The 27,075-nt window shown below is 42.1% G+C and overlaps 1 protein-coding gene and 1 non-coding gene across 3 annotated transcripts in view; one reads left to right on the top strand and one right to left on the bottom strand.

Moving 5' to 3' along the window:
• RAD51C (RAD51 paralog C) overlaps positions 1–19,779 on the bottom strand; it is a 42,027-nt gene extending 22,248 nt beyond the window's left edge. For both annotated transcript variants that reach the window (XM_047758451.1, XM_047758452.1), the window contains exons 1-4: positions 19,555–19,779; positions 16,156–16,414; positions 14,695–14,861; positions 12,091–12,224 (exon numbers count right to left, since the gene is read on the bottom strand). In XM_047758451.1, coding sequence (XP_047614407.1) covers positions 12,091–12,224; positions 14,695–14,861; positions 16,156–16,414; positions 19,555–19,672 — 678 coding nt within the window. In that variant the 5' untranslated portion in view covers positions 19,673–19,779. The remainder of the gene's footprint in view (positions 1–12,090; positions 12,225–14,694; positions 14,862–16,155; positions 16,415–19,554) is intronic.
• A 6,270-nt stretch (positions 19,780–26,049) lies between these two features.
• LOC125115358 (U1 spliceosomal RNA) lies at positions 26,050–26,213 on the top strand. Its single transcript, XR_007132069.1, has one exon. It is a non-coding gene; the product is annotated as a U1 spliceosomal RNA (small nuclear RNA).
• The last annotated feature ends 862 nt before the right edge of the window (positions 26,214–27,075 follow it).

Below are 27,075 nucleotides of genomic sequence, written 5' to 3'. Positions count from 1 at the left end.
ATTCGCAATACAGAAGTACATTTTGGGAGTTCCTGTCGTGGAGCAGTGGTTAATGAATCCGACTAGGAACCATGAGGTTGCGGGTTCAATCCCTGGCCTTGCTCAGTGGGTTAAGGACCCGGTGTTGCCGTGAGCTTGGTATAGGTTGCAGACGTGGCTCGGATTCCACGTTGCTGTGGCTCTGGTGTAGGCTGGCGGCTACAGCTCCTATTCGCCCCCTAGCCTGGGAACCTCCGTGTGCCACAGCAGCAGCCCTAGAAATGGCAAGAAGACCAAAAAAAAAAAAAAAAAGTACATTTCATTACTTGTAAATTGTGTGCTATACACCCTTTACATAAGCAACTTTATAATAAACTTATATATATATATGCGCATTTTTTTTCCCTGGAAAGCCAGTCATTAAACATTTACCAACACAGCAATGAAGAGGTAAGAAACAGATCATAGATAAATTTATTGAGTGGTCCTCAAAGGCCAGAGGTGGTAGAATGATATATTCAAATTGCTAAAAGAAAAAAAATTGTCAAGGTGAAGCCAGAATTGTATATCTAACAAAAGCATTCTTCAAATATGAAGCAGCAGGAGATCCCATTGTGGCTCAGTGGGTTATGAACCCCAATAGTATCCATGAGGATGTAGGTTCCATCCCTGGCCCCATTCAGTGAGTTAAGAATCTAGTGTTACTGCAAGCTATGGTGTAGGTCACAGACATGGCTTGGATCCTAAGTTGCTGGGGCTGTGGCACAGGCTGGCAGCTACAGCAAGCTGCAACTCTGATTTGACCCCTAGCCTGGGAACTTCCATATGCTGCAGGTTCAGCCCAAAAAAGCAAAAATAAATAAATAAATAAATGTAAAAAAAATTATGCAGCAGAAATTAAGACACTCCTAGATAAACAATAGCAAAGTTAATCACTAATAGACCTATCATACAAGAAATGCTAAAAAGAGCCCTTCGGGAGTTCCCGTCGTGGCGCAGTGGTTAACGAATCTGACTAGGAACCATGAGGTTGCAGGTTCGGTCCCTGCCCTTGCTCAGTGGGTTAATGATCCGGCGTTGCCGTGAGCTGTGGTGTAGGTCGCAGACACGGCTCAGATCCTGCGTTGCTGTGGCTCTGGCGTAGGCTGGCAGCTACAGCTCCGATTCGCCTGGGAACCTCCATATGCCATGGGAGCGGCCCAAAGAAATAGCAAAAAAACAAAACAAAAACAAAAACAAAACAAACAAAAAAAGAGCCCTTCGGCTGAAATAAGACACTAGATAATACACAAATCCACACAAAGAATGTACAGCAATAAATGTAACTACATAGGTAAACCTAAAAAGTCATTAATGTATTTTCAGTCTGTAACCCCTTATTTTCTTATATGATTTAAAAGACAATTATATAAAACAATATTTTTTTTTGTCTTTTTATGGCCACACCTGCAGCATATGAAAGTTCCCAGGCTAGGGATCAAATTGGAGCTACAGCTGCTAGCCTACACCACAGCCACAGCCATGCCAGACCAGAGCCTTACCTTGGACCTATACCACAGCCCATGGGAATGCCAGATCCTTAACCCACTGAGCAAGGCCAGGGATCAAACCCGAGTCCTCATGGATACTATCCGGGTTACTGCTGAGCCCCAACAGGAACTCCTAAAAGAATAATATAAACCTATGGTAATGGGCACAAAATGTATAAAGATGTAATATGTGACAATAACATAAAGGGGGATAAAAACAGCAATACAGCAGCAAGGTTTTTGTATATTAGTTCACATATATTAATTAGTTCAAACTACATTGTTATGAATTAAGATGTTAATTATAATTCCCCAGGGCAACTAGGAAAATAACTAAAAAATTTAAAGTAAAAGAAACAAGAAGGGATCCAAATGGTACACTAGAAAATATCTCATAGGCGTTCCTGCTATGGTTCAGTTGAAATAAATATGACCAGTACCCATATTCAGGATGCAGGTTCAATCCCTGGGCTAAGCAGGTCGGAGATTAGGCACTGCTGTGAGCCGCAATGTAGATCACAGATGTTGCTTGGATCTCACGTTGCTGTAGCTGTGGCATGGGCTAGCAGCTGCAGCTCCAATTTGACCCCTAGCCTGGGAACTTCCATATGCAGCAGATGTGGCCCTAAAAAGCAAAAAAAGAAAAAGAAAATATCTAATAAAAAGAAGGTGGCAATAGAAAACTGAGGATCTAGGTATAAGCCATGGAGGGAAAAAAAATAGCAAAATGGCGGAAATGCCTTCTTATCAGCAAGCACAGTAAATGCATATGAATTAAACTCTCCAATTAAAAGCCAGAGATTGGCAGCATGTATTTTTAAAATGATCCAATTGGGCTTTTTACAAGAAACTCACTTTAGGGAGTTCTCTTTGTGGCTCAGCAGTTATTGAACTGGGCTAGGATTCATGAGGGTTTGATCCCTGGCCTCGCTCAGTGGGTTAAGAATCTGGCACTGCCATGAGCTGCAATGTAGGTCGCAGACAAGGCTCAGATCCCAAATTGCTGTGGCTTTGGCGTAGGCCAGCAGCTGTGGCTCTGATTTGACCCCTAGCCTGGGAACTTCCATAGGGCAGGTGCGGCCCTAAAAACAAAAAAAAAAAAAAGAAAAAAAGAAACTCACTTTAGGTCCCAAAGATACATATAAGTTAGAGGACGGAAAAAGCTATTTCCTGTGAACAGTAACCAAAGAGAATTGGAGTGGCCAAACCAATACCAGAAAAAGAGACTTAAAGACAGAAATTGCTACAAGATAGAGGACAGTGTGTAATAAAAGGGTTAGTCTATCAGAAGATATAATAATTATCAGACTTATCAAGCAAAAAAGAGAGAAGACTCAAATCAATAAAATTAGAAATGAAAAAGGAGAAGTAACAACGGACATCACAGAAATACAAAGGACCATAAGAGACTACTATATGCAACTATATGCCAATAAAATGGAAAACCTAGAAGAAATGGACAAATTCTTAGAAAAGTACCATCTTCCTAGACTAAACCAAGATGAAATAGAAAAGATGAATGGACCCGTCACAAGAACTGAAATTGAAACTGTGATTAAAAAACTTCCAACAAACAAAAGTCCAGGACCAGATGGCTTCACAGGCGAATTCTATCAAACATTTAGAGAAGAGCTAACACCTCTCCTTCTGAAACTATTTCAAAAAGTTGCAGAGGAAGGGATACTCCCAAACTCATTCTCTGAGGCCACCATCACCCTGGTACCAAAACCAGACAGAGATTCCACAAACAAAGAAAACTCAGTGGCCAATCTCACTGATGAACATTGATGCAAAAAATCCTCAACAAAATACTAGCAAACCGCATCCAACAATACATTAAAAGGATTGTACATCACGATCAAGTGGGATTTATCCCAGGGATGCAAGGGTTCTTCAATATCCACAAATCCATCAGTGTGATACACCACATTAACAAACTGAACAATAGAAACCATATGACCCTCTCATTAGACGTGGAAAAAGCCTTTGTCAAAATCCAACACCCATTTCTGATAAAAACCCTTCAGGAAGTGGGCATAACGGGAACCAACCTCAACATGATAAAGGCCATATACGACAAACCCACAGCGAACATCATTCTCAATGGTGAAAAGCTGAAAGAATTCCTGCTGAGATCTGGAACAAGACAAGGATGTCCGCTCTCGCCACTACTCTTCAACAGAGTTCTGGAAGTCCTAGCCACAGCAATCAGAGAAGTAAAGGAAATTAACGGAATCCAAATTGGAAAGGAAGAAGTAAAACTATCTCTATTTGCAGATGACATGATACTATAGCTAGAGAATCCTAAAGACTCTACCAGAAAACTGTTAGAGCTCATCCACAAATGTGGCAAAGTGGCAGGATACAAAATCAATACACAGAAATTGACGGCATTTCTATATACTAACAATGAAAGAGCAGAAAAGGAAATTAGGGAAGCAACCCTGTTTACCATCGCATCCAAAAGAATAAAATACCTAGGAGTAAACCTACCTAAAGAAACAAAAGACCTGTACTCTGAAAACGACAAGCCACTGATGAAAGAAATCAAAGATGACACAAACAGATGGAAAGATATACCATGCTCGTGGATTGGAAGAGTTCATATTATCAAAATGACTATACTACCTAAGACAATCTACAGATTCAATGCAATCCCTATCACATCACCAAGGACATTTTTCACAGAACTTGAACAAAATATTTTAAAGTTTGTTTGGAAGCACAAAAGACCCAGAATAGCCAAAGACATCCTGAAAAAGGAAAACGGAGCTGGAGGAATCAGGCTCCCGGACTTCAGACTATACCACAAAGCAACAGTCATCAAAACCACATGGTACTGGCACAAAGACAGACATATAGATCAGCGGAACAGGAGAGAAAGCCCAGAATTCAGCCCACGCACCTACAGCCAACTCATCTACGACAAAGGAGACAAGGCTACACAATGGAGAAAGGACAGCTTGTTCAATACGTGGTGCTGGGAAAACCGGACAGCCACATGGAAAAGAATGAAATTAGAACACTCCCTAACACCATGCACAAGAATAAACTCCAAATGGATTAAAGACCTAGATATAAGACCAGACACTATCAAACTCCTAGAGGAAAACATAGGGCCAGACACTCTCTGACATAAACGACGGCAACATCTTCTCAGATCCACCTCTCAGAGTATTGACAACAAAAACAAAAATAAACAAATGGGACCTACTCAAACGTCAAAGTTTCTGCACAGCAAAGGAAACCCTAAACAACACAAAAAGACAACCCACAGAATGGGAGAAAATCTTTGCAAGTGAATCGACTGACAAGGGATTACTCTCCAAAATTTATAAACACCTTCTGCAGCTCCATACCAAAAAAACAAACAAGCCTATCAAAAAATGGGCAGAAGATCTAAACAGACAGTTCTCCAAAGAAGACATACAGATGGCCAAGAAACACATGAAAAGATGTTCAACATCACTCATTATTAGAGAGATGCACATCAAAACCACTCTGAGGTACCATCTTACACCAGCCACAATGGCCATCATCCAAAAGTCTACAAACAAGAAGTGCTGGAGAGGGGGTGGAGAAAAAGGAACACTAGTACACTGTTGGTGGGATTGTAAATGGGTGCAACCACTGTGGAAAGCAGTATGGAGATGCTTCAGAAAACTAAACATAGAACTACCATTTGATCCAGCAATCCCACTCCTGGGCATCTACCCAGAGAAAACCACGACTCGCAAAGACACATGTACTCCGATGTTCACTGCAGCACTATTTACAATAGCCAAGACATGGAAACAACCTAAATGTCCATCGACAGAGGAGTGGATCAAGAAGACGTGGTACATATACACAAAGGAATATTACTCAGCCACTAAAAAGAACGAAATACCAGCATTTTTTGCAACATGGATAGACCTAGAAACTACCATGCTAAGTGAAGTCAGCCGTACAATGAGACACCAACATCCAATGCTTTCACTGACATGTGGAATCTGAAAAAAGGACAGACTGAACTTCTTTGCAGAACAGATGCTGACTCACAGACATTGAAAAACTTACGGTCTCCAGAGGAGACAGTTTGGGGGGTGGGGGGATGTGCCTGGGCTGTGGGATGGAAGTCCTGTGAAATCAGATTAAGATCATTATACAACTACAGATGTGATAAATTCATTTGAGTAATAAAAAATTAAAAAAGAAGATATAATAAGTATAAATATACACAGACCTAACAATAGAGCTGTAAATTATATAAAGCAAAAACTGATAAAATTAAAGAAACAAGACAGTTTTACAGTAATAATTGGCAATTTCAACAACCAATATTCAATGATGGATATAACTGGCCAAAAGACAAACAAGAAAAGAGAAGGCTTAACACTAAACCAACTAGAACTAGCAGATTATATATACATAGAAAACTCCACTCAGCAATAGTAAAATACACATTCTTCTCAAGTGCACATGGAACATTCTCTTGGATAGACCAGATGTCAGGTCACAAAATAAGTCTCAATAAATCTATAAAGATGGAATCACATAAAGTATCTTCTCCAACCAGAATGTAATAAACTTAGAAACCAACAGGAAAAGGACATTTGAAGAATTCACAAATATGTGGAAATTAGGAGTTTCCATCGTGGCTCAGTGGTTAACGAATCTGACTAGAAACCAAAAGGTTGCAGGTTTGATCCCTGGTCTCACTCAGCAGGCTGGGAATCCGGCATTGCTGTGAGCTGTGGTGTAGGTCGCAGACGTGGCTCAGATCCCGCATTGCTGTGGCTCTGGCATAGGCTGGCAGCTGTAGCTCCAATTAGACCCCTAGCCTTAGAACCTCCATATGCCATAGGTACGGCTCTAGAAAAAGGCAAAAAGACAAAAAAAAAGAAAGTGAAAATTAAACATCCCACTATTGGGAGTTCCCATTGTGGCTCAGTGGGTTAAGAACCTGACGAGTATCCATGAGGATGTGGGTTTGGTCCCTGGCCTCACTCAGTGGGTTAAGGATCTAGTGCTGCCCCAAGCTGCAGCATAGGTGACAGATGTGGCTAGGATCCGATGTTGCTGCGGCCATGGCATAGGCCTGTGGCTGTGGTTCCAATTCAACCCCCAGCCAGAGAACTTCTGTATGCTGTAGGTTCAGCCATAAAAAGAAAAAAAAAGGCATTCAAATTGGAAAGTAAGATGTAAAATCTCTATTAACAGATGGCACATCTTACATATAAAAAAATTCTAAAGAATCCACCAAAAACTACTACACCTAATAAAACAATTGAGAAAAGTTGAAATGCTCAAAATCAACTTACAAAAATCATGCGTGGGAGTTTCCATTGTGGCGCAGCGGAAATGAATCCAACTAAGAACCATGAGGATGCGGGTTTGATCCCTGGCCTCGCTCAGTGGGTTAAGGATCTGGCGTTGCTGTGGCTGTGGCACAGTCTGGTGGCTACAGCTTCAATTAGACCCCTAGCCTGGGAACCTCCATATGCTGCAGGTGTGGCCCTAAAAAGGGAAAAAAAAAAAAAATCAGTTGTGGAGTTCTCCTGCAGCACAGCAGATTAAGGATCTGGCATCTCTACAATAGCTTGGGTCACTGCAGTGGCTTGGATTCTATTCCTGGCCTGGGAACTTCCATATGCCGTAAGTGTGGCTGAAAAAGCAAAATAAATAAATAAATAAATAAAATCAGTTCTATTTCTATTCCTAGCAATAATCCAAAGATGAAATTTTAAAAAAAATCAAAAGAATCAAAAAGAATAAAATACTTAGGAATACTTTTACACTAACACCTACAAAACACTGATGAAAGAAGTTAAAGACCTAATGAATAAAGGATAGCCTGTGTTCACAGATTAGAAGACTTAATATTGTTAAGAATGCAACATACTCAATCTACAGATTCAATGTAATTTCTATCACAATCCCAACTGTATTTCTCCAGAATGGACAGCCTCCATTCACATGGATCAAATTCATATGGAATTGCAAGGAGTCCTGAAGAGACAAAACAGTCTTGAAAAGAAACAACCAAGTTTGAGGACTCACGTGTCCCAATTTTAAAACATTAAGGAGCTGCAGTAATCAAGATAGTGTGATACTGGCATAAAAATAGACATATCCATCAACAGAATACAGTCCAGAAATTAACCCACATATCTGTGCTCAACTGATTTCCAACAAAGATGCCAAGCCCATTCAATGGGGAAAGACAGTCTTTTCAACAAATGATGCTGGGACAGGTATCTACATGCTGAAGAATGAAGTTGGACACCTACCTCACACTACATATAAAAATTAACTCAAAACAGAGTTGTTGCTATGGCACAGTGGGCTTGATCCTTGGCCTGGCACAGTGGATTAAGGATCTGGTGTTGCTGTAACTGTAGCATTAGGTCGTAGCTGTGGCTCTGATTCAATCCCTGGCCCAAAACTTCCATATGCTACAGTGCAGGGAAAAACAAACAAACAAACAAAACCCTCAAAATGGATCCAAGTCCCAAATAAAAGAGCTAAAGCTATACACTTGATGGGGTTCAGGACATGTTACCCCCAAATATGGCACCTTCATATACTGGGTACCTTAAGCTGAAGGAGTTTGAGAAAACGGCTGAAGCAAGAAGGTCATTTGACTATCCCATCCCTGTTCTTCTTCCATAAAAGGAGATAAATTGCTGGTATGAAAGGTACTCTCCCTGTACCAGATGGAAGGAAGATTTCCTTATCAACAGAGAGAGGGAATTTAGGGCTGAGAAAGCTGTATAAACAAACCTTGTTAAACAAATCCCTATCTTTCAAGTTACCATACTTCTTCACAATTTTCCTTCTCCAGCCCAAACCTCTTAGTCTTGTCAATTCTTTACAAACTTACTGTTCCTTTGTCTAAAAGGTCTAAAAGCTTTGTCTAACAGCTTTCTGTACTGGTCACTTCTTTGGCTCTTTGCTTTCTTGTGCATGGCTCCCATGTACATGTAAAAATTCAATGAAATTTATGTGCTTTTCTCCTGTTATGCTCTTTGACAGTTTAATTTTCAAACCCAACCAGAGATCCTAAGAGAGTTGAGGAAAACTTTTTCCTCCCTATAAACTTTTTTTTTTTTTTTTTTGACCATGCCCACAGCATGCAAAAGTTCCTGGGGCAGGGAGTCAACCCAAGCTATAGGAGTGACAATGCCCAATCCTTAACCTCTGCCACCAGGGAACTCCCTTCCCTATAAACTCCTGATCATGCATTTGGCAATGGATTCTTACATGTGATACCAAAAATACGAGTAACAATCAATAGATAAATTGGACTTTATCAAAACTTAAAACTTTTGTGCATCAAAGGACACTATCAAGAAAGAGAAAAGAGGACACTAGCAGATTAAAGATCTGGTGTGGTCACTGCTGTGGCTTGGTCCCCGCTTGGTTTGATCCCTGGCCTGGGAACTTCTTTGTGCTGTGGGTGCAGCAGAAAAGAAAATTCACAGAATGGAGAAAAGGTATTTCTAGGAAAACAAAGGACTTTCGTAAAGACACATGGGCCCTTAGGAGAACAGACAAGAGATTTGATAGTTTTGTGACAATGTCTACCTTGGCGAAAAGTTCCATGTGAACTTGAGGAGAACGTGTATTCTGCTGTCGCTGGGTGAAGCAGTCCTGGCAACCACCACTTACTGTTACTTTCCGTCTCCAATGAGTCTGACTACTCTTGATACCTTATATAAGTAGAATAATACAGTAGCATCTCAAAGTCCACCAATAGAGGATTGGTTACAGGTACCTACTTTTCCCCTCAATTTTTTTTATTGTGGTAAAATACACATAACATAAAATTTACCATCTTAATCATTTTTAAGTGTACGGCTTCAGGAGTTCCCGTCGTGGCGCAGCGGTTAACAAATCCGACTAGGAACCATGAGGTTTCGGGTTCGATCCCTGCCCCTGCTCAGTGGGTTCACGATCCGGCGTTGCCGTGAGCTGTGGTGTAGGTTGCAGATGCCGCTGGGATCCCGTGTTGCTGTGGCTCTGGCGTAGGCCAGCGGCTACAGCTCCGATTAGACCCCTAGCCTGGGAATCTCCATATGCCAGAGGAGTGGCCCAAAGAAATAGCAAAAAGACCAAAAAAATAAATAAATAAAATAAAATTGGTTTTGGAGTTCCCGTCATGGCGCAGTGGTTAACTAATCCGACTAGGAACCATGAGGTTGCGGGTTCGATCTCTGCCCTTGCTCAGTGGGTTCACGATCCGGCGTTGCCGTGAGCTGTGGTGTAGGTTGCAGACATGGCTCGGATCCTGCGTTGCTGTGGCTCTGGCATAGGCCGGCGGCTACAGCTCCGATTAGACCCCTAGCCTGGGAACCTCCATATGCCGCGGAAGCGGCCCAAAGAAATAGCAAAAAGACAAAAAAAAAAATTAAAAATAAAGAAATAAATAAATATGTTCATAATGTTGTGTTACCATCTCCAGAACAATATTTCATCTTATAAAGCTAGAACTCTATACTCATTAAACAATAACTCCCGTTCTCCTCTTCCTCCCAGGTCTTGGCAACCACTGCTTAATGCTACTTTCTGTCTCTAATGAGTTTGACTACTCTTGATACCTTATATAAATAGAATAATACAGTATGTCTTTTTTGGTGACTGGCTCTTTTTTTTTAGCTATGGTGTGCAGTGGCTTGATTTTAGGGGGATCTCAGACCAGGGACTGAACCTGAGCTGCAATAGGGAAAGCACCAAATTCTAACCACTAGACTACCAGGGAACTCCCAGGGCTGGCTTACTTAGCATAATGTCCTCAAGATTCGTCCATGTTGCAGCATTTGTGTCAGAATTTCTTTTCTTTTGTCTTTTTGTTGTTGTTGTTGCTATTTCTTGGGCCGCTCCCACGGCATATGGAGGTTCCCAGGCTAGGGGTCGAATCGGAGCTGTAGCCACCGGCCTACGCCAGAGCCACAGCAACTCGGGATCCGAGCCGCGTCTGCAACCTACCCCACAGCTCACGGCAACGCCGGATCGTTAACCCACTGAGCAAGGGCAGGGACCGAACCCACAACCTCATGGTTCCTAGTCGGATTCATTAACCACTGCGCCACGACGGGAACTCCCAGAATTTCTTTTTAAGGCTGAATAATATTCTATGGTATATACATATCAAATTTGCTTATCTATTCATCCATCAATGAACACCTGGGTTACTTCCATGTTTCAGCTACAGAGTACAATGCTCCTATGAACACGAGTGTGCAAATATCTTAACACCCTGCCTTCGATTCTTTTGATTATAAACCCAGAAGTAGAATTGCTGGATCATACAGTAATTCAGTTTCTAATTTTCTGAGGTGCTGCCATACTGCTTTCTACAGCAACTGTACCATTTTACATTCCCAGTACCTTCTTAAAATAATATGCAGCTTGGAGTTCCCGTCGTGGCTCAGTGGTTAACGAATCCAACTAGGAACCATGAGGTTACAGGTTCGATCCCTGGCCTTGCTCAGTGGGTTAAGGATCCGGCGTTGCCGTGAGCTGTAGTGTAGGTTGCAGACTTGGCTCGGGTCCTGCGTTGCTGTGGCTGTGGTGTAGGCCAGCAGCTACGGCTCCAATGAAACCCCTAGCGTGGGAACCTCCATATGCCGTGGGAGCGGCCCCAGAAAAGACAAAAAGACAAAAAATAATAATAATGATAATAATAATATGCAGCTGGAAAAAGAATAAGGTCTATCCATATTTGCTGATACAAATAGATACACAAAACACTAAGCCAAAATGAAAAGTGCAAAATATTACAGTATAATTCCATTAAACATATTAAAAGTGGGGAAGATACTGATATATGCTTAAAAATTGGGGGGGGGAACACACACACACAAACTCTTAATAGTGACAGAGATCAACTATGAGAAGAAGCAGTAGCATAAGTTTTTTCTTCCTTCCTTCCTCCCTCCTTCTTTCCTTTCTTTCTCTCCCTCTCTCTCTTCTGGCATGCAGGAGTTCCCAGCTCACGGGAGTTCACTGTAGCTCAGCAGTAACAAACCCTACTAGTATCCATGAGGATGCGGTTCAATACCTGTCCTTGCTTAATGGGTTAAGGACCCGACATTACCATGAGTTGTGGTATAGGTTGCAGATGCAGCCCAGATCTGGTGTTGCTGTGGCTGTGGCAGAGGCTGGTAGCTGCAGCTCTGATTTGACCCCTAGGCTGGGAACTTCCAATGCCACAGGTGTGGCCCTAAAAAGACCAAAAAACAAAAAAAAACGTTCCCAGGCTAGGGACTGAATCTGAACCACAGCAATGACAAGAACAAATCCTTAACCACACTAGGCCAACCACAGAACTCTCTATTTTTCATTTTATACATTTCTATACAGTTTATTTGATAGGAGTTATTCCACCATTACTAGAGATAGAACCGCTTTCAATATTATTTCAATTTCTTACTTTGGTCATAACACACATATATACAAAATATATGTAAATATAAATAAATCATAGGATAAGAAAAGATATTTTCTTAATTGGCTTATACCACTGTACTATTTTTCATGCTAATCAAACATGTCCAAACATGTTTGGTTAGTAATATTTCAGTTGTTTGAACCATACCTTTGAATGTTCTGAAAGGAAGTCTGGAAGGAGATAAACTTGTGCCAGTAGCTCTGTGTAGTCACGACAACGAAAATAGTAAATATGGGAGAGAATATTCTCAAGAGTGAAATCCTGCAAAGCTTTCGGCTGCTCTGAAATAAACAACAAAACAATCTTAAAATTATTAGTTTTACCTGTCATTTCATAAAACGATCATTTCATAATTCCTGACCTCTTTTTTTTTTAATGGCCACACCCATGGCACATGGAGGGTCCCAGGCCAGGGACTGAATCCCAGTCACAGCTTCAGCAACACCTTTTTTTTTTTTTTTTGCTTTTTAGGGCCGTTCTTGAGGCATATGGAAGTTCCCTGGCTAGGGGTAGAATCAGAGCTACAGCTGCCGGGCTATGCCACAGCTCACAGCACCGCCTGATCCTTAACCCACTAAGCAAGGCTAGGGATTGAACCTGCATCCTCATGGATACTACTTGGGCTTGTTACCGTTAAGCCACAATGGGAACTTCCAACGCTGGATCCATTATCCTGCTGCGCCAGGCTGGGGATCAAACCCATGCCTCAACATCTACCAAAGCTGCTTCATTCAGATTTTTAACCCCCTGCACCACAGTGGGAACTCTAATTCCCAACCTCTCATTTTCACCTTTTCCACTGTTTCCTTACATACTAAGCTAGCTAGAAATTGTTTATATACCTATATTAGTTTTTTCAATGTCTGACTTTTCACATTTCTAGTTATTGGCTTTAACTAAATAGAAATAACATAACGGAATTTCTTTCATATTTATGACTCAAAATTAAGAATTAAAAGGAAAACCGATCTAAAGATCATACTTTCCCTTAAATGCTATAGCATAATTTGATAACTGAGTAGAAACAAAGATATAAAATTAAATTCCCTCCTTAGACTGAATTTAAAAAAAAAAAAAAACAGATTGGTTTTATACATATTTCAGAGAGAAATCAGTGAAAAATCATTGCACTGAAACATGTACTTAGCGTGCCAGAAGCTGTAGCTCTAATTTGATGACCCCTAGCCTGGGAACTTCCATATGCTCTGGGTGTGGCCCTAAAAAGAAAAAAAAAAAATCCAATAATGATCATATTCATTAAAGGGAATACAGTAGTTTCTATCATGGCACAGTGGAAACAAATTTGACTAGTTTCCTTGAGGATGCAGGTTTGATCCCTGGCCTCGCTCAAGGGGTTAAGGATTTTGGCATTGTTGTGAGCTGTGGTGTAGGTTGCAGATGCAGCTTGGATCCCGTGTTGCTGTGACTGTGGCACAGGCCTGCAGCTACAGCTTTGATTCAGCCCCTAGCCTGGGAACTTCCATATGCCCCAGATGCAGCCCTGAAAAGCAAAAAACAAAAAAAACAAAAAAAAAAGGAATACAACTTATGAAAAGCCTTGTTTTTTAAAATTTCTAGAGAAAAAATAAAAACTAAACATCTGAAAAATAAAATACAATAAAGCAAAATAAAACAGTCAAACTAGAAACTGTTCAATTTTATGAGTAATTGAAAGGACAAGAACTTGAGGGAGTTCCCATTGTGGCTCATCAGGTTAAGAATCTGACTAACATCCATGAGGATGTAAGTTCAATCCCTGTCCTCACTCAGTGGGTTAAAGGATCCAGCGGTGCCAGAAGCTATGGCAAAGGCCAAAAATTCAGCTTGGATCTGGTGCAGCTGCAGCTCTGATTTGACCTCTAGCCTGGGAACTTCCATATGCCACAGGTGTGTGGGGGGGGAAGGAACTTGAATACAAACTACCTTAAAATAAAAATTTTTTCATCACTTTATTTCCACGTAACAAGAGTAAAAAAATTTCCCAACACTAACAATACAATCAACACAGTTATGAAGTACATTCCATACTACTGAGAGCCCCATAACGTCAATCAGCCTAATGTTCCAAACATTTCTAGACATAATTTTTTTCCTTTTGTCTTTTTAGGGCCCACTTGAGACATATTGAGGTTCTCAGGCTAGGGGTCGAATCAGAGCTGTAGCTGCTGACCTAGGCTACAGCCACAGCAATGCGGGATCTGAGCCAAGTCTGCAACCTACACCACAGCTCACTGCAACACCAGATCCTTAACCCACTGAGCAAGGCCAGGGATCAAACCTGTGTCCTCATGGATACTAGTCTGGTTCGTTAATCAGTGACCCACAACAGGAACTCCCTAGACATAATTTTTCAAAGCCACCATTGGTTTTTGGAAAAACCAGTGTGAAAGAAAATATGCACTGAATGTATTGAGTGCATTGAATGCACTGACATGACATTTATTTATATTAAGGGGTCCAACAACATTAGTTTATGCCTGGCAGGCCAGAGCATGACGACTTGAAGTCATTCATTGAAGTATACACAGGTTTTGCCCCAAAGCTCCTGCAGTTAAGAAGTGAGGGCCAAAAAAGGGGAAGAAAAGGCCAGCCCAGGTTGTGACATTTCTCATTTTGTAAGAGAAGTATAACAGTTTAATACTAGTACACTGTCAAGTCATTAAGCTTCATGTTCCAAACGCTCTCTTGATATGATGGATACAAATGCAAATTACTTTTATTATACAGAAAAAAGAGCACTTGCTAACTTACCTTCTCCCATATGTCTTCCTGCTATAAGGTGTAGGTGCTGAATGCAGGCAGTTGCAAGGTCTACTACTCTATCAACCATAAAACTCCCCTCTGTATCAATAAAAACTGCTTCACCTTCTACACCTCCAAAACATTCTGGTATCTGCACATCTACTGCCAATTGCATACTGTCAAGAAAAAGTGAAATGACCAAAGTGTTATCATGATCATCTAAGACAGTGTTTTTCAAAGTCCAGATCACCACCCATTAGTTATCACTAAATATTTTATAGGTGCCAATACCCTCTAAAGGAAACAGTTGACTCCTCATGGCTCCAGACACATGTAAGTCAATTAATGCTTGGATTAGGGAAAGGGTGTACCTATAAAACCACAATTAAGGACTTTTAGTGGTTTGGAGGCTTCTGGGAATGGAATCTGCTTTTGTTTGTTTTAATGGCCACATCATTAAAATATGGAAGTTCCAGGGCCTCGAACTGAATCTAAGGCACAGCTATGACCTAGTCGCAGCTATACCAACACTGGGTCCTTTAACCCACTTCATGGGGCCAGGGATCAAAGCCTCACCTCCACTGACCAGAGCCACTGCAGCTGGATTTTCAACCCACCGTGCTACAGTGGGAACTTCTGCAACCCATTTTTATTATACATAAATCTGCTTCCAAACATCTGGCTTTCAAATACATCCTCAGGAATTAATTCTATCATAAAGTACAAGATTGCCTATTTACCCTACTGACCATACTATACTGCTGCAAGAGAAACATTGTTTTCATCAGGATGTAAATAATTTAATGACAGTCAAAGGACGATTCAACAGCCACAGAATAAATAAGTAAACATTCCCTTAGTCCATTTTCAATGGATTTCAATGTTCAAGTATTTTCAGAACATCTATATTTGAAAGTACTTGGGAAAGTATAAATACAAGTTACGTAGCCTGGATTATCTGGTTAAATAAAGAAGATACATTAAAACTTTTTATTTACATTTTTAATAGAAAATAATTGTATCAATTTAACAAGATAGGGTGCTGAAGTAAAGCAAATGTTGATTTGTTTGATGCACCCATCCACATACACAAAATCAGGAGCACACATACACCTTTTTTGGTCTCCTAACTATAAACCCACAACACAATACTCTGTTACTTATATAAAATAGTATTTACTTATTTAATTTTTTATTTTTAGGGCCACACCACAGCACATGGAAGTCCCCAGGCTAGGGGTTGAATTGGAGCTGTAGATGCCAGCCTACACCACAGCCAGAGCACATGGGATCCGAGCCACGTCTGCCACCTACACCACAGCTCATGGACCCTCAACCCACTCAGTGAGGCCAGGGATTGAACCCGCTTCTTCATGGATACTAATTGGGTTTGTTAACCACTGAGCCATGACGGGAACTCCCATAAAATGTTATTAAGCCCACCCTGAAAAAGGGACCATTTTGTTTTACCATAATTGTGTTTTTCCAACACCTGGTGCACCACAAATTTCTGTTATTTTGGTTAAGGGTACTCCACCCCCGAGAATATTATCTAGTGCTGAACAGAAGGTAATTATGAAGCTCTGGGTATGTTCTTGCTCAAGAAGTTCCAGTGCTGTATACTTCTTGCCAGACTCAGCTGTACCAGAATATCTTGTTTTATTTGTGATACATTCTCTTCTTACAATCTGCAGAGTTTCTAAGGCTTCCTCTTTAGATATCCCAACTTCTGAAAGTAAGAAACAGAAACAAAAACACCTGATTTTAGAAATTTAAGACAGTCTTGGGGGGTGGGGGGATGTGCTTGGGTTGTGGGATAGAAATCCTGTGAAACTGGATTGTGATGATCATTATACAACTACAGATGAAAATTTTTTTTAATGAAAAAAAAGACAGTCTTAAAAAAAAGTCTAACAGGCTACTGGGTTGTCTTCATTAATTTTAACTTTTAAGTAACAAGAATGATGCCAAAAGTAGAGAAACATACAAATATAACATTCAATTAACTATTTAATTTTTCAAGTTAATAAAGGCATTTATGTTTTCTTAGTCTTCACATACTTAGAAGATTTCTCTATTACCTCAGAAACAGAATTCAGAGACCTAAACCTCTAAAGCATTTTTGAGTACATATAAGAGAATCTCAGAAATAAAAATGTACTTTTTTTTCCTTTTGGTCCTTTTACTACCTTTATGGTCTTATGAAGCCATATATAACTTGCTCTCATAAGGTATACAAAGTATTCCTTAGGAAAGAATGAATATATGGCCCCTGTAGTTGCCTAAAACAAGATACAAATTTTACAAGTGCATGTGTGTGTGTATTACTCATACTGAAAAATTTTTATGAAAACACTGGAATAATGGATCACTCCAAACTATTTAATAAAAATAATTATTTGGGAAGTTCCAGTTGTGGCTCGGTGGGTTAGGAACCCGACTAGTATCCATTAGGATGGGGGTTTGATTCCTGGCCTCACTCAGTGCGTTAAGGATCCGGCATTGCCTGGAGCTGCAGTGCAGGTTGCAGATGTGGCTTAGATCTGGAGTTGCTGTGGCTGTAGCATAGGCCAGTAGCTGAAGCTCTGATTTGACCCCTAGCCTGGTAACTTCTAAATGCTGTGGATATAGCCCTAAAAACATACACAAAAAAGAAGAGATGCACAAATACTTTAAACAATATGCTTTTGCTTCTTCGACTACACAATTTCATTCCTTTCTAACAACATAGCCTGAGAAGTGAAATTGGAAGTTATAAAACAAGCTGCTTATGGGAGTTCCCATCGTGGCTCAGTGGTAATGAACCCAACTAGTATCCATGAGGATGAGGATTTGATCCCTGGCCTTGCTCAGTGGGCTAAGGATCCAGTGTTGGGAGTTCCCGTTGTGGCGCAGTGGTTAATGAATCCGACTAGGAACCATGAGGTTGCGGGTTCGGTCCCTACGCTTGCTCAGTGGGTTAACGATCTGGCATTGCCGTGAGCTGTGGTGTAGGCTGCAGACGTGGCTCAGATCCCGAGTTGCTGTGGCTCTGGCGTAGGCCGGTGGCTACAGCTCCGATTAGACCCCTAGCCTGGGAACCTCCATATGCCGCGGGAGCGGCCCAAGAAATAGCTAAAAAAAGACAAAAAAAAAAGGATCCAGTGTTGCCATGAGCTGTGGTATAGGTCACAGACTTGGCTCGGATCTGGTGGTGCTATAGGTTCCCCTAGTCTGGGAACCTCCATATGCTACTAAGGAAATTAAAATTCCATCCAATTTAAGAGTCTTAACTCTTTTTTTTTTCTTCTCTTTTTGTCATTTTAGGGCCACACAGCGGCATATGGAAGTTCCCAGGCTAGGGGTCTATACGCCGGCCTACGCCACAGCAACGCCAGATCCAAGCCATGTCTGTGACCTACACCACAGTTCACAGCAAGGCCAGATCCTTAACCCACTGAGCGAGGCCAGGGATCTAGCAGGCAACCTCTTGGTACCTAGTTGGATTCGTTTCTTCTGTGCAACAACGGAAACTCCAAGAGCCTTACTCTTGCGTCAGATTACTTAGGTTTGTCATTCCATAGTAACACTTACTATGCATTCATTATGTGTGAGCAAGTCACTTTTTTATGCCCCAGACTTTTCTTCTACAAAGTGGGAATTAAACAGAATGCATTAAAAACCTTGATAAAGGAGTTCCCGTCATGGCTCAGTGGTTAACGAACCCAACTAGTATCCATGAGGACATGGTTTCGATCCCTGGCCTCACTCAGTGGGTTAAGGATCTGGCGTTGCCATGAACTGTGGTGTAGGTCGCAGACGCGGCTAGGATCCCATGTGGCTGTGATCCCATGTGGCTGTGGCTGTGGCTGTGGTGTAGGCCGGCAGCAACAGCTCTGATTAGACCTCTAGCCTGGGTACCTCCATATGCCGTGGGAAGGGGCCCCAGAAAAGGCAAAAAGATGAAAAAAAAAAAAAACCTCGGTAGAACATCGAAATCATCAAATTGCTCAATAATTGTTAGCATTTATTCATATTCTCTCATCTCTTTTTTGTAAAATCAAGCTGTCGAAAGAAAATGAGCCAATCAAACTTTGGGGGATACAGTTTTTGGAGTAAGACTTAAGACAGATAATTAATATTGGGTCTACAACATTTGTTCTTAAGTGAAGAGCTGAAACCTCCTTATTTTCCACTGTTAAGGGCAATGACTTAAAATTCTGTTCTACCTTAATAACACAGTTCTGAGCACACTGTAGTGTAAGGTGCCTGCAGACTCCTTCATTTTTGTTTACCTCAGGAGGCAGCGGTTCCCACCAACACATAATCTACAGTGTTTTGGAATGTGAGGTTTAGGTTTTTTCCAATGAATTACACTGAGAAGCGATTATCTTCTTACTTATGCTTTCTCAAGCTCTGAGGATCCTACTCCCTTTCTCACTCTTAATTTTTCTAATTCTATCACGAATCCTACCTTTCTTGAATTTAATCCTGCTCTTTGGATTCTGGAACAGTGAATATTAGACAGCCTGTCTGAATTCCAAACCTGGCTCCATAACTTCCTAGCCCTCTGATTTCTTAGCCTCTAGAAGCATCAGTTCATTTTCTATACAATGGACATAACAGCCCACGCTAAGAGGGTTCTTTTCAGTATGAGAGAATCCTTAGAGCTTTCAGCAAGCACTGGCAGAGAAAGCAATTAGTGCACGTTTTCAAGTTCTATCCATTCAAACCACACTTAAGTGGAGTCAAGGAGCTGCTTCATAGTAAACGCGGCGGTGGGCGGCGGCAGCATCTGGCCGAGACAGAGCTGAAGCCTAGACAGAACGGAGATGGGAGGCGGTACCGACGGCAGCCAGACTGCCTTAGCTTGTTGTTGGGAGTCTTTACCTTTGCTGAGCTCGGAGGGTTTCACCTCTAGGAGTTCCTCAGCAGTCTGGAAACCTGCAGACACCAGTTTCACCCGCACCGCTGGGGACAGAGGGAAACTCAATAAATCCCGCTGCATTTCAAAGCTCAACACCTACGTGCGAGTTGCGCAGGCTCAGGGGGAGCGCAAACCCAGAGGCAGCGCAAGCCCAGAGCCAGCAAAGCCCGCGCACTCGCGCCGGCCGCGCCATGTGACGTCAGACGTAAGGCGGAAGGGGCGGGGTTCGCGGCCTGGCTGCACGCGGCCTTGGGCTTTGCAGCACTGCGGGAAAGTAGTACGTTTTCACACGTCGGTACGGTTTCTATCGTGCTTCTTCCAAATCCCAATTAAAGTTTGCACACCAAACGTACATCCTGACAGTAAAAACAGTAAAAAGATGGACGGAGATCGCAGGATACAAAGCCAGGCCCAGTGGGTTTTGCATTTCCTCACCTCTGCCCTGACCCTTTGGGTGGAGGCCTCAGGGTTTGTAGTTGGAATGATCTCCCCAAATGAGAGTTAAGCACATACTGGCATGTTACCAATTTGGGGTATGGAACAGTCGTATAAAGATTCATCTCCATCCCCATTGCATCCAGTGTCTTCGCTTTTCTGGCCGTCTGCCCCCCTTGCCAGCCCCCCTCGCCTTTCACGCCCTCCCTCGCCCTCGCGAGGGATTGTGGGCCAGACCCCCCACAGCCGCGGGGGCGCGCTCGGCGCCAAATCCCTGCACCCACCCACGTCTTCTCCGGAATCGAGTCTGGAGCGTGACGGTTTCTGAGGCCGTTATTTCTTCACGACCTGCCTAGAAGTAGCTGGAAAAGTAAGCAAGTAATGGCCCCATAGTGGGCTTAGCATGGGCTCCCCAGGTCCTGAGCGGGAGGAGTTGGGCTACACAAGAACTCCTGTTCTGGTTGGGAAGGGACCGCTTCTAAAATACAGGATTTTGAGGGAATTGAGAAACGGTTTGGAAGGTGGCTTGCAAAGTCTTTCCTTGCCTAGGAGAATGTAATTTATTTAAGGGAGTAACTTCCCTACATTTTGGCGACAATTCTTGTCTTTTCTTCCTAGCTTAAAGAAACTCCCCAAATATTGCAAATTAGAGCCCTTTTAAGCACAGAAGATCTAAGGAAGGAAAAGTGTTGACCACTTTTGCAAACCGTACACATTTCCAAAGCTCACAGCCATGCCACGAGGGAAATAAGGACATGGAAGCTCAGAGCACAGTTTTCTTGAAGTCCGGATTAAAACCTACTATGGGCGAGTGGAGTCTGGAGGATGACTTTTTTACTCCAAGCTAGCTACAAATTGTGAGGTAGCTCTTGGGATGGGACTGAGGGGAAAAATTCGAGAAGTATTTGTTCCTCACTTGTTAGGGCAAGGAGAGTCTGGTAGGACTAGTCAAAATATGGTTTATTTGGCACTCTGTCATTGCTTATCTTCTGGTATTGACCCTCATCTGGACATACAGAGAGGGCATTACATAAATGTCCACTGGGAAAATTCATGCTTAATAAGTGACCAGGGGTTTGGATGGGAAAAAGATGGTGTTAACATATTCAGAAGGTAATTCTTCAGGTACTCTGGTCAAACTCAATGGAATCAGTCGTGTTTAGGATTTTGCTTCATTGACAGTGGAGAGTTGAGAAACTAATCTGATTTTGCTTCATTGACAGTGGAGAGTTGAGAAACTAATCTGTTCTATCTGTGGCTATTCTGTTACATATTTTTAATATCTCATTCTGACCCTTGAGTTGCTGTAGTAATTCTTTCATTGTTCTTAAAATTTCTTTAATGCAGTTTGCCCTATCTCAGGCTTTCAAACTGAGATACAGTTTTCTGAGGCCAGGCGCCAGGATCTAAACAAAGTTACGGGATTTTTATGAAAGGTGTACCTTCCTATACTGTCAGGTTTTTTCTCAAATACTTCTTAAGAAAGGGAAAAATGGAATGATATAAGTGCTGAGCCATTTAAAACGTTTTCTATTAAACAAGCATTAATATAGAGTAAAACACAAATATAAAAATAAGATTTTAAGGAGTTCTCGTCGGGGCCCAGCGGAACTGAATCCACTTAGGAGCCATAAGGTTGCGTGTCCAATCCCTAGCCTCACTCAGTGGGTTAAGGGATCCAGCGTTGCCGTGAGCTGTGGTGTAGGTCGCAGATGCGGCTCCGATTTGGCGTTGCTGTGGCTCTGGGGTAGGCCGGTGGCTACAGCTCCGATTAGACCCCTAGCCTGGGAACCTACATATGCCGAGGGTGCAGCCCTAAAAAGCAAAAAAAGAAAAAAAAATTTGTGGAGCACCTAGCTCTGCAGAGTTCAAATGCTCAGCAGAGTGCTAATGCTGTGAGCCTTTAAGGAAAAAACCCTTTACCATTTTACTACCCTTTGGTAGTAAAATGCCAAAGAAAAGTTCTTTCACGTTATTTTATTTTACTTATTTTTTTGCCATACCCACGGAATGTGGAAGTTCCTGAACCAAAGCTTGAACCCAGACCACAGCAGGGGTTCCTATTTTATTTTATTTAACTTGATCCTTATGGTAAAGCTTGGGGTAGGGGGGCTCCATTGAAAATTAGCACATTGTCCCAAATTTTGAGTTACTTATGAAACAAAAAGCATAATAAAAAAAAACCCGCTAAAATAAAATTAGCTTATTGAAGGAGAGCCCTCCTGACTCAGCAGTCAAGGATCCAGTGTTGTCACTGCAGTGACTTGGGTCACTGCTTTGGCATGGGATCATTCCCTGGCCTGGGGACTTCCACATGCTGTAGGTATGGCCAAAGAAATAATAAAATTAGATAAATAAACAAATCAGCATGTTGAAGATTGGATTACTTAAGCAAGATTAAATATTTAACCACTAGTTTTGTGCAGGATGACAGGGTAAACAAAACAGAGTCTATACCTTTGTGGAGCCTATGATCAAACAAGATTATTATTTAGTATTTCTGATTTGTATTGCATTTCTGACTTATTGTTATCTAGATAAAATAAGGGTAGGAATGAGCTACCAATCTGACATCAATACCTATAATTAACTATTCAAATAAGGAGACATTTCCATGCTGACTGGGCTATTTTCTAGACATGTGGGAGAGAAATAATGTGAGTATTTCTGTTATAGCTGAGAAGTTTACTTTCTTTTAGCCTGAGAACATAGAACTTTAAAAAACGATGACCTTGCGTGTTCAGGTGAATTTGGGAATAGGAAAGATAGATGCGTGCTGTTTGGACTATGAAAAAAACTCTGAATCAAGGCTTAGCTTTAGAGATGGTTGTGATAAAGCTGAAGGCCTCGAACATGTACATTGGAATAGCAATATCAATTGCATAAGGCCTTGTACATAATGGGAACTCAAAATATTTGTTGTCCATAGTTCTTGAAAGATTGTTCTCCCTTGAATTCTGTGATCCTGATATCCTTCCTATTTCCTTCGTATGCTTTTCTTTCTCCCTCACAACTTTATCCTCCATAACCTGGGCATGAAATGTTATAGTTCTTTTAAGGTCCCATAGCTGGTTTTCACTGACTACCCTGTTCTGTTCTCTCCTCTGGGCTTCTCTCATTCTCTTTGTCTCTCTGCTATTTTATTAATATTCACAGTTCACTGACTATTTATGTGCTAATGATTTGTAAATTTATTTTTCCACCTCTGACCTGTTCTTTGACTTCCAAATGCAAGTATCTAATAGCATACAGAACGATACTAAATCTCCACCTCAGCCTATCTTAACTAACTCATTATCTTCTGCCCATCTCAAAAACCATTGTCCTCTTCCTGCATTCCCTCCCTCTGTGAACTGAATATCCATTCTTGCATCTGCCCAAACTGGAAAGCTAGGAATCTTCCATACCTCCTCCTCTTTAACTCTCCATGTTCAATATATCCACAAGCCCTATCAATTTGATCTCTAAATATCTTTTTCTTTTTTTTGTCTTTTCGCCTTTTCTAGGACCACTCCCCTGGCATGTGGAGGTTCCCAGGCTGGGGGTCGAATCAGAGCTGGAGCCACCAGCCTACGCCAGAGCCACAGCAACTCGGGATCCGAGCCACGTCTTCGACCTACACCACAGCTCATGGCAACGCCGGATCGTTAACCCACTGAGCAAGGCCAGGGATCGAACCCGCAACCTCATGGTTCCTAGTCAGATTCGTTAACCACTGCGCCACAACGGCAACTGCAATGATCTCTAAATATCTGGATTATGTTCATGTCTCCTTTTCTAGGACAAGCCATTACCCTTTCTCTTTTTGGTACTCCAGGAGCCTTTAGCTTGTCTCTCTGCATCTTGTCTTCCCCTCCTGTCTAGTCCTTTCTCCCATGCTGCAGACAGGGTGTTCTTTCTAGAGTATATTTCAGCTCATGTAACTCTCTATTTCTCTTTTAGGTTAAAGACCATATTTCTTAATAAGACCTACAAAAAGCCATGTATTTTCAGACTCCTGTTTACATCTTGAGCTTCATCCTTTACCTCTCTCCCCTTACTCTTTACGTTCCAGCTTTAATTTCTTTTGTGTGCCAGACCTCATCCCGCAACAGAGGCTTTGTACATGCCTCTCTGCTTCACCCAGTTAACTACTATTCATCCTTCAAATCTCCGCATTCATTGATCCGTTTACCTCCAACACACTCCCTCAAAACCTGATCAAATCTCCCCTTTTAAGGCTCTCATAGCACTAGATGTCTTTGTGTGATCGTTTATCTAACATATTTCCCCCCAACCAGAATGAAAGTAGAGCAGGGACCATGTGGATTTTACTCACTATTGTTTTCCCTAGCCCAGTGTATGTCTTACAGGAGGTTTTCAATGTATATTTGCTAAAAGAATGGATGATTAGGTAATTGACTTGCTTCTCCCTATTTTTTTCTGTTTTGTGATCTTAAATGTGGTGGAAAGTACATACTTGTAGAAAACAAAATAGTGAAAATATAGATTATAAAAGATCTTTTCTTTTTCATTTTATTTTATTATTTAAAAAATTTTTTTTGGATTAGGAGTTCCTTGGAGTTCCCATTGTGGCTCAGTGGTAACTAACCCAACTAGTATCCATGAGGACTCGGGTTTGATCCCTGGTCCCACTCAGTGTGTTAAGGATCTGGCGTTGGCATGAACTGTGGTGTGGGTCCCAGGCTGCAGCCTGGATCTGTGTTGCTGTGGCTGTGGTGTAGGCAGGCAGCTGCAGCTCCAATTCAACCCCTAACCTGGGAACTTTCATATGCTACAGGTGTGGCCCTTAACAAAATTAAAAAAAAATTTTTTTAAATAAACAATTAGTAGTTCTAAGGAGTTCCCCTTGTGGCTCAGTGGGGTAAGAACCCAACTAGTAGCCATGAGGATGCAGGTTTGATCCCTGTCCTCTCTCAGTGGGTTAAGGATCCTGAGTTGACAAAAGCTGCTGGCGTAGGTCTAAGATGCAGCTCTGATCCAGCATTGCTATGGCTAGACTGGCAGCTACAGCTTGGATTCAGCCCCTAGCCTGGAAACTCCTATATGCCACAGGTTCAGCCATAAATAAAAATTAATTAATTAAAATAAAAATAAAGAAAATTAGGAGTTCCCGCTGTGGTGCAGTGGGTTAATGATCTGGCTTGTCTCTGTGGCATTCATTGCCAGTTCAGTCCCTGGCCCGGAGCAGTGGGTTAAGGATCCTCCTTTGCCACAGCTGTGGCTTAGGTCATAGCTCCCTGGCCTGGGAACTTACATATGCCACGAGTCTGGCCAAAAACCAGTAAATAAACAAATATTAGAATTAGTGTTTGTGCAACTTATCTTGGAAGTGAGGGTGATCATTGGCCATATATTTGAAAGGGAGCATATTTTGTGCTTGAAGCTTTGAACTGACAAGAAATTTAGCAGTACCTGGGCTGGATTTACTTTTTCTTTTTGGCCTTTCCCCGACCTTCAGAAATTCCTGGGCCAAGGAATTGAACCCCCTGCCACAGCATCGACCCAAGCCGCTGCAGTGATAAAGCCAGATCCTTAACCCGCTGTGGCCACAGGAGAACCCTGGACTGGATTTTCAAATGTAGTTTAGCCAAATTTCATCTTTTCAGACTTGCTCTTTCAGTTACTTGGATTTCCGGCTTAATGAACTGCGCTAGAATCACAGTGATGTAATTAGCTTCAAGCCCTTGAAGAAAGGAATTTATATATCTTTATATCCATAGAGTGTCTTTGTCTTTAAGATTCATTTAACTATGCCAGGAAAAGGACGTGCTGAATGAGATCAGCAAAAGGGGTGTGGAACATGTAGATGAGCGCAATGACTGCTGGTCATGCTTATATTATGCAACTATTTCCTAATATTTTGGCAATACCTAGATGTATAAAATATTGACGCATGGTAATTCTAGACTGTAGACTTCTTTTACAAAAGTAGGGGGGTCTATAAGATGCTTCAGGAAAGTGATCCTATCTTCAAAGTGATTTGAGCCTGTAGGTAAGGTGCCAGGAAGCAGTAGCAACTCATACTTACCTGGCAGGGGAGATACCATGATCACGAAGGTGGTTTTCCCAGGGCGAGGCTTATCCATTGCACTCCGGATGTGCTGACCCCTGCGATTTCCCCAAATGTGGGAAACTCGACTGCATAATTTGTGGTAGTGGGGGACTGCGTTCGCGCTTTCCCCTGGTGTGGCTTGTCCGAAAAAAAGTCTGTGGTTTGCTCTGGTTTTTTTTTTTTTCTAGTAGGTTTAAGTGTGCTTTCTGTGTGTGAGTGTAATAAATGCGTTAGAATAAGAACTCTTTTTTTTTTTTGAGGTTGTGAGAGAAGTCCTCGCTAACGGATTTGATGATTTCTCCTGTGGCGCATCAGATTACGGATTGCATTGTCTACCTCTGGTCTCGTTAGTTGGGTAGGAGGTCCTGCCGTGTCCAGACCTGTGGTGTAGGTAGTAATCGCATCTTCGATCCCGATTGGCTGTAGTGCAGGCTGGGGTGCTGCAGCTGATGGATTTGACCCGCAGCCCGGGAACTATGGTGAACTGCACATGCAGCCGTTAAAGCAAAACATAATTTGTTTTGTAATATCTGCTTCTTCCTTATAAGGGACCTGTGATTACATTAAACGCACTTGGGTAGTTCAAGATGCCCCCACCCCTTGCCCACCCAGTCGCAAAATCTTAATCACATTTGTAAAATCTGTCTGCCATACAGGGAGGTAAATTCCAGGAATTGAGGCGGGGACATGGTGGGTTGTTAGTCAGCTACCGCATCAAGCAAGGCCCGGGATAAAGTCGTCCGGGCGCTGCAGAGTGATGTCACTATGCGATGCTTGGAGTATGTAGATGAGCGCAGTGGCTGCTGGTCCTGTTCCCTTTCTGCATACCCTGCTTACTCTTGGCAGGAGTTGCAGCGTCCAGCGAGTTTTTGCCAGGCTTTTGTGGTTTTGCGGCGTGGTGTGGGTGCAGGCGGTGGTGTGGCGGGTCGGTGCCTGGAGTGACCGTCTGTGCGAAGTGTTTGGGGTGGGAGGGTGAGGAGGCAGGCGAGGGCGG

Source organism: Phacochoerus africanus, chromosome 14, assembly GCF_016906955.1.
Source record: "Phacochoerus africanus isolate WHEZ1 chromosome 14, ROS_Pafr_v1, whole genome shotgun sequence".
Taxonomy (NCBI): Eukaryota; Metazoa; Chordata; class Mammalia; order Artiodactyla; family Suidae; genus Phacochoerus; species Phacochoerus africanus.
Note: the sequence above shows the minus strand (reverse complement) of the source record. Positions and strands in the feature narration are given on the sequence as shown.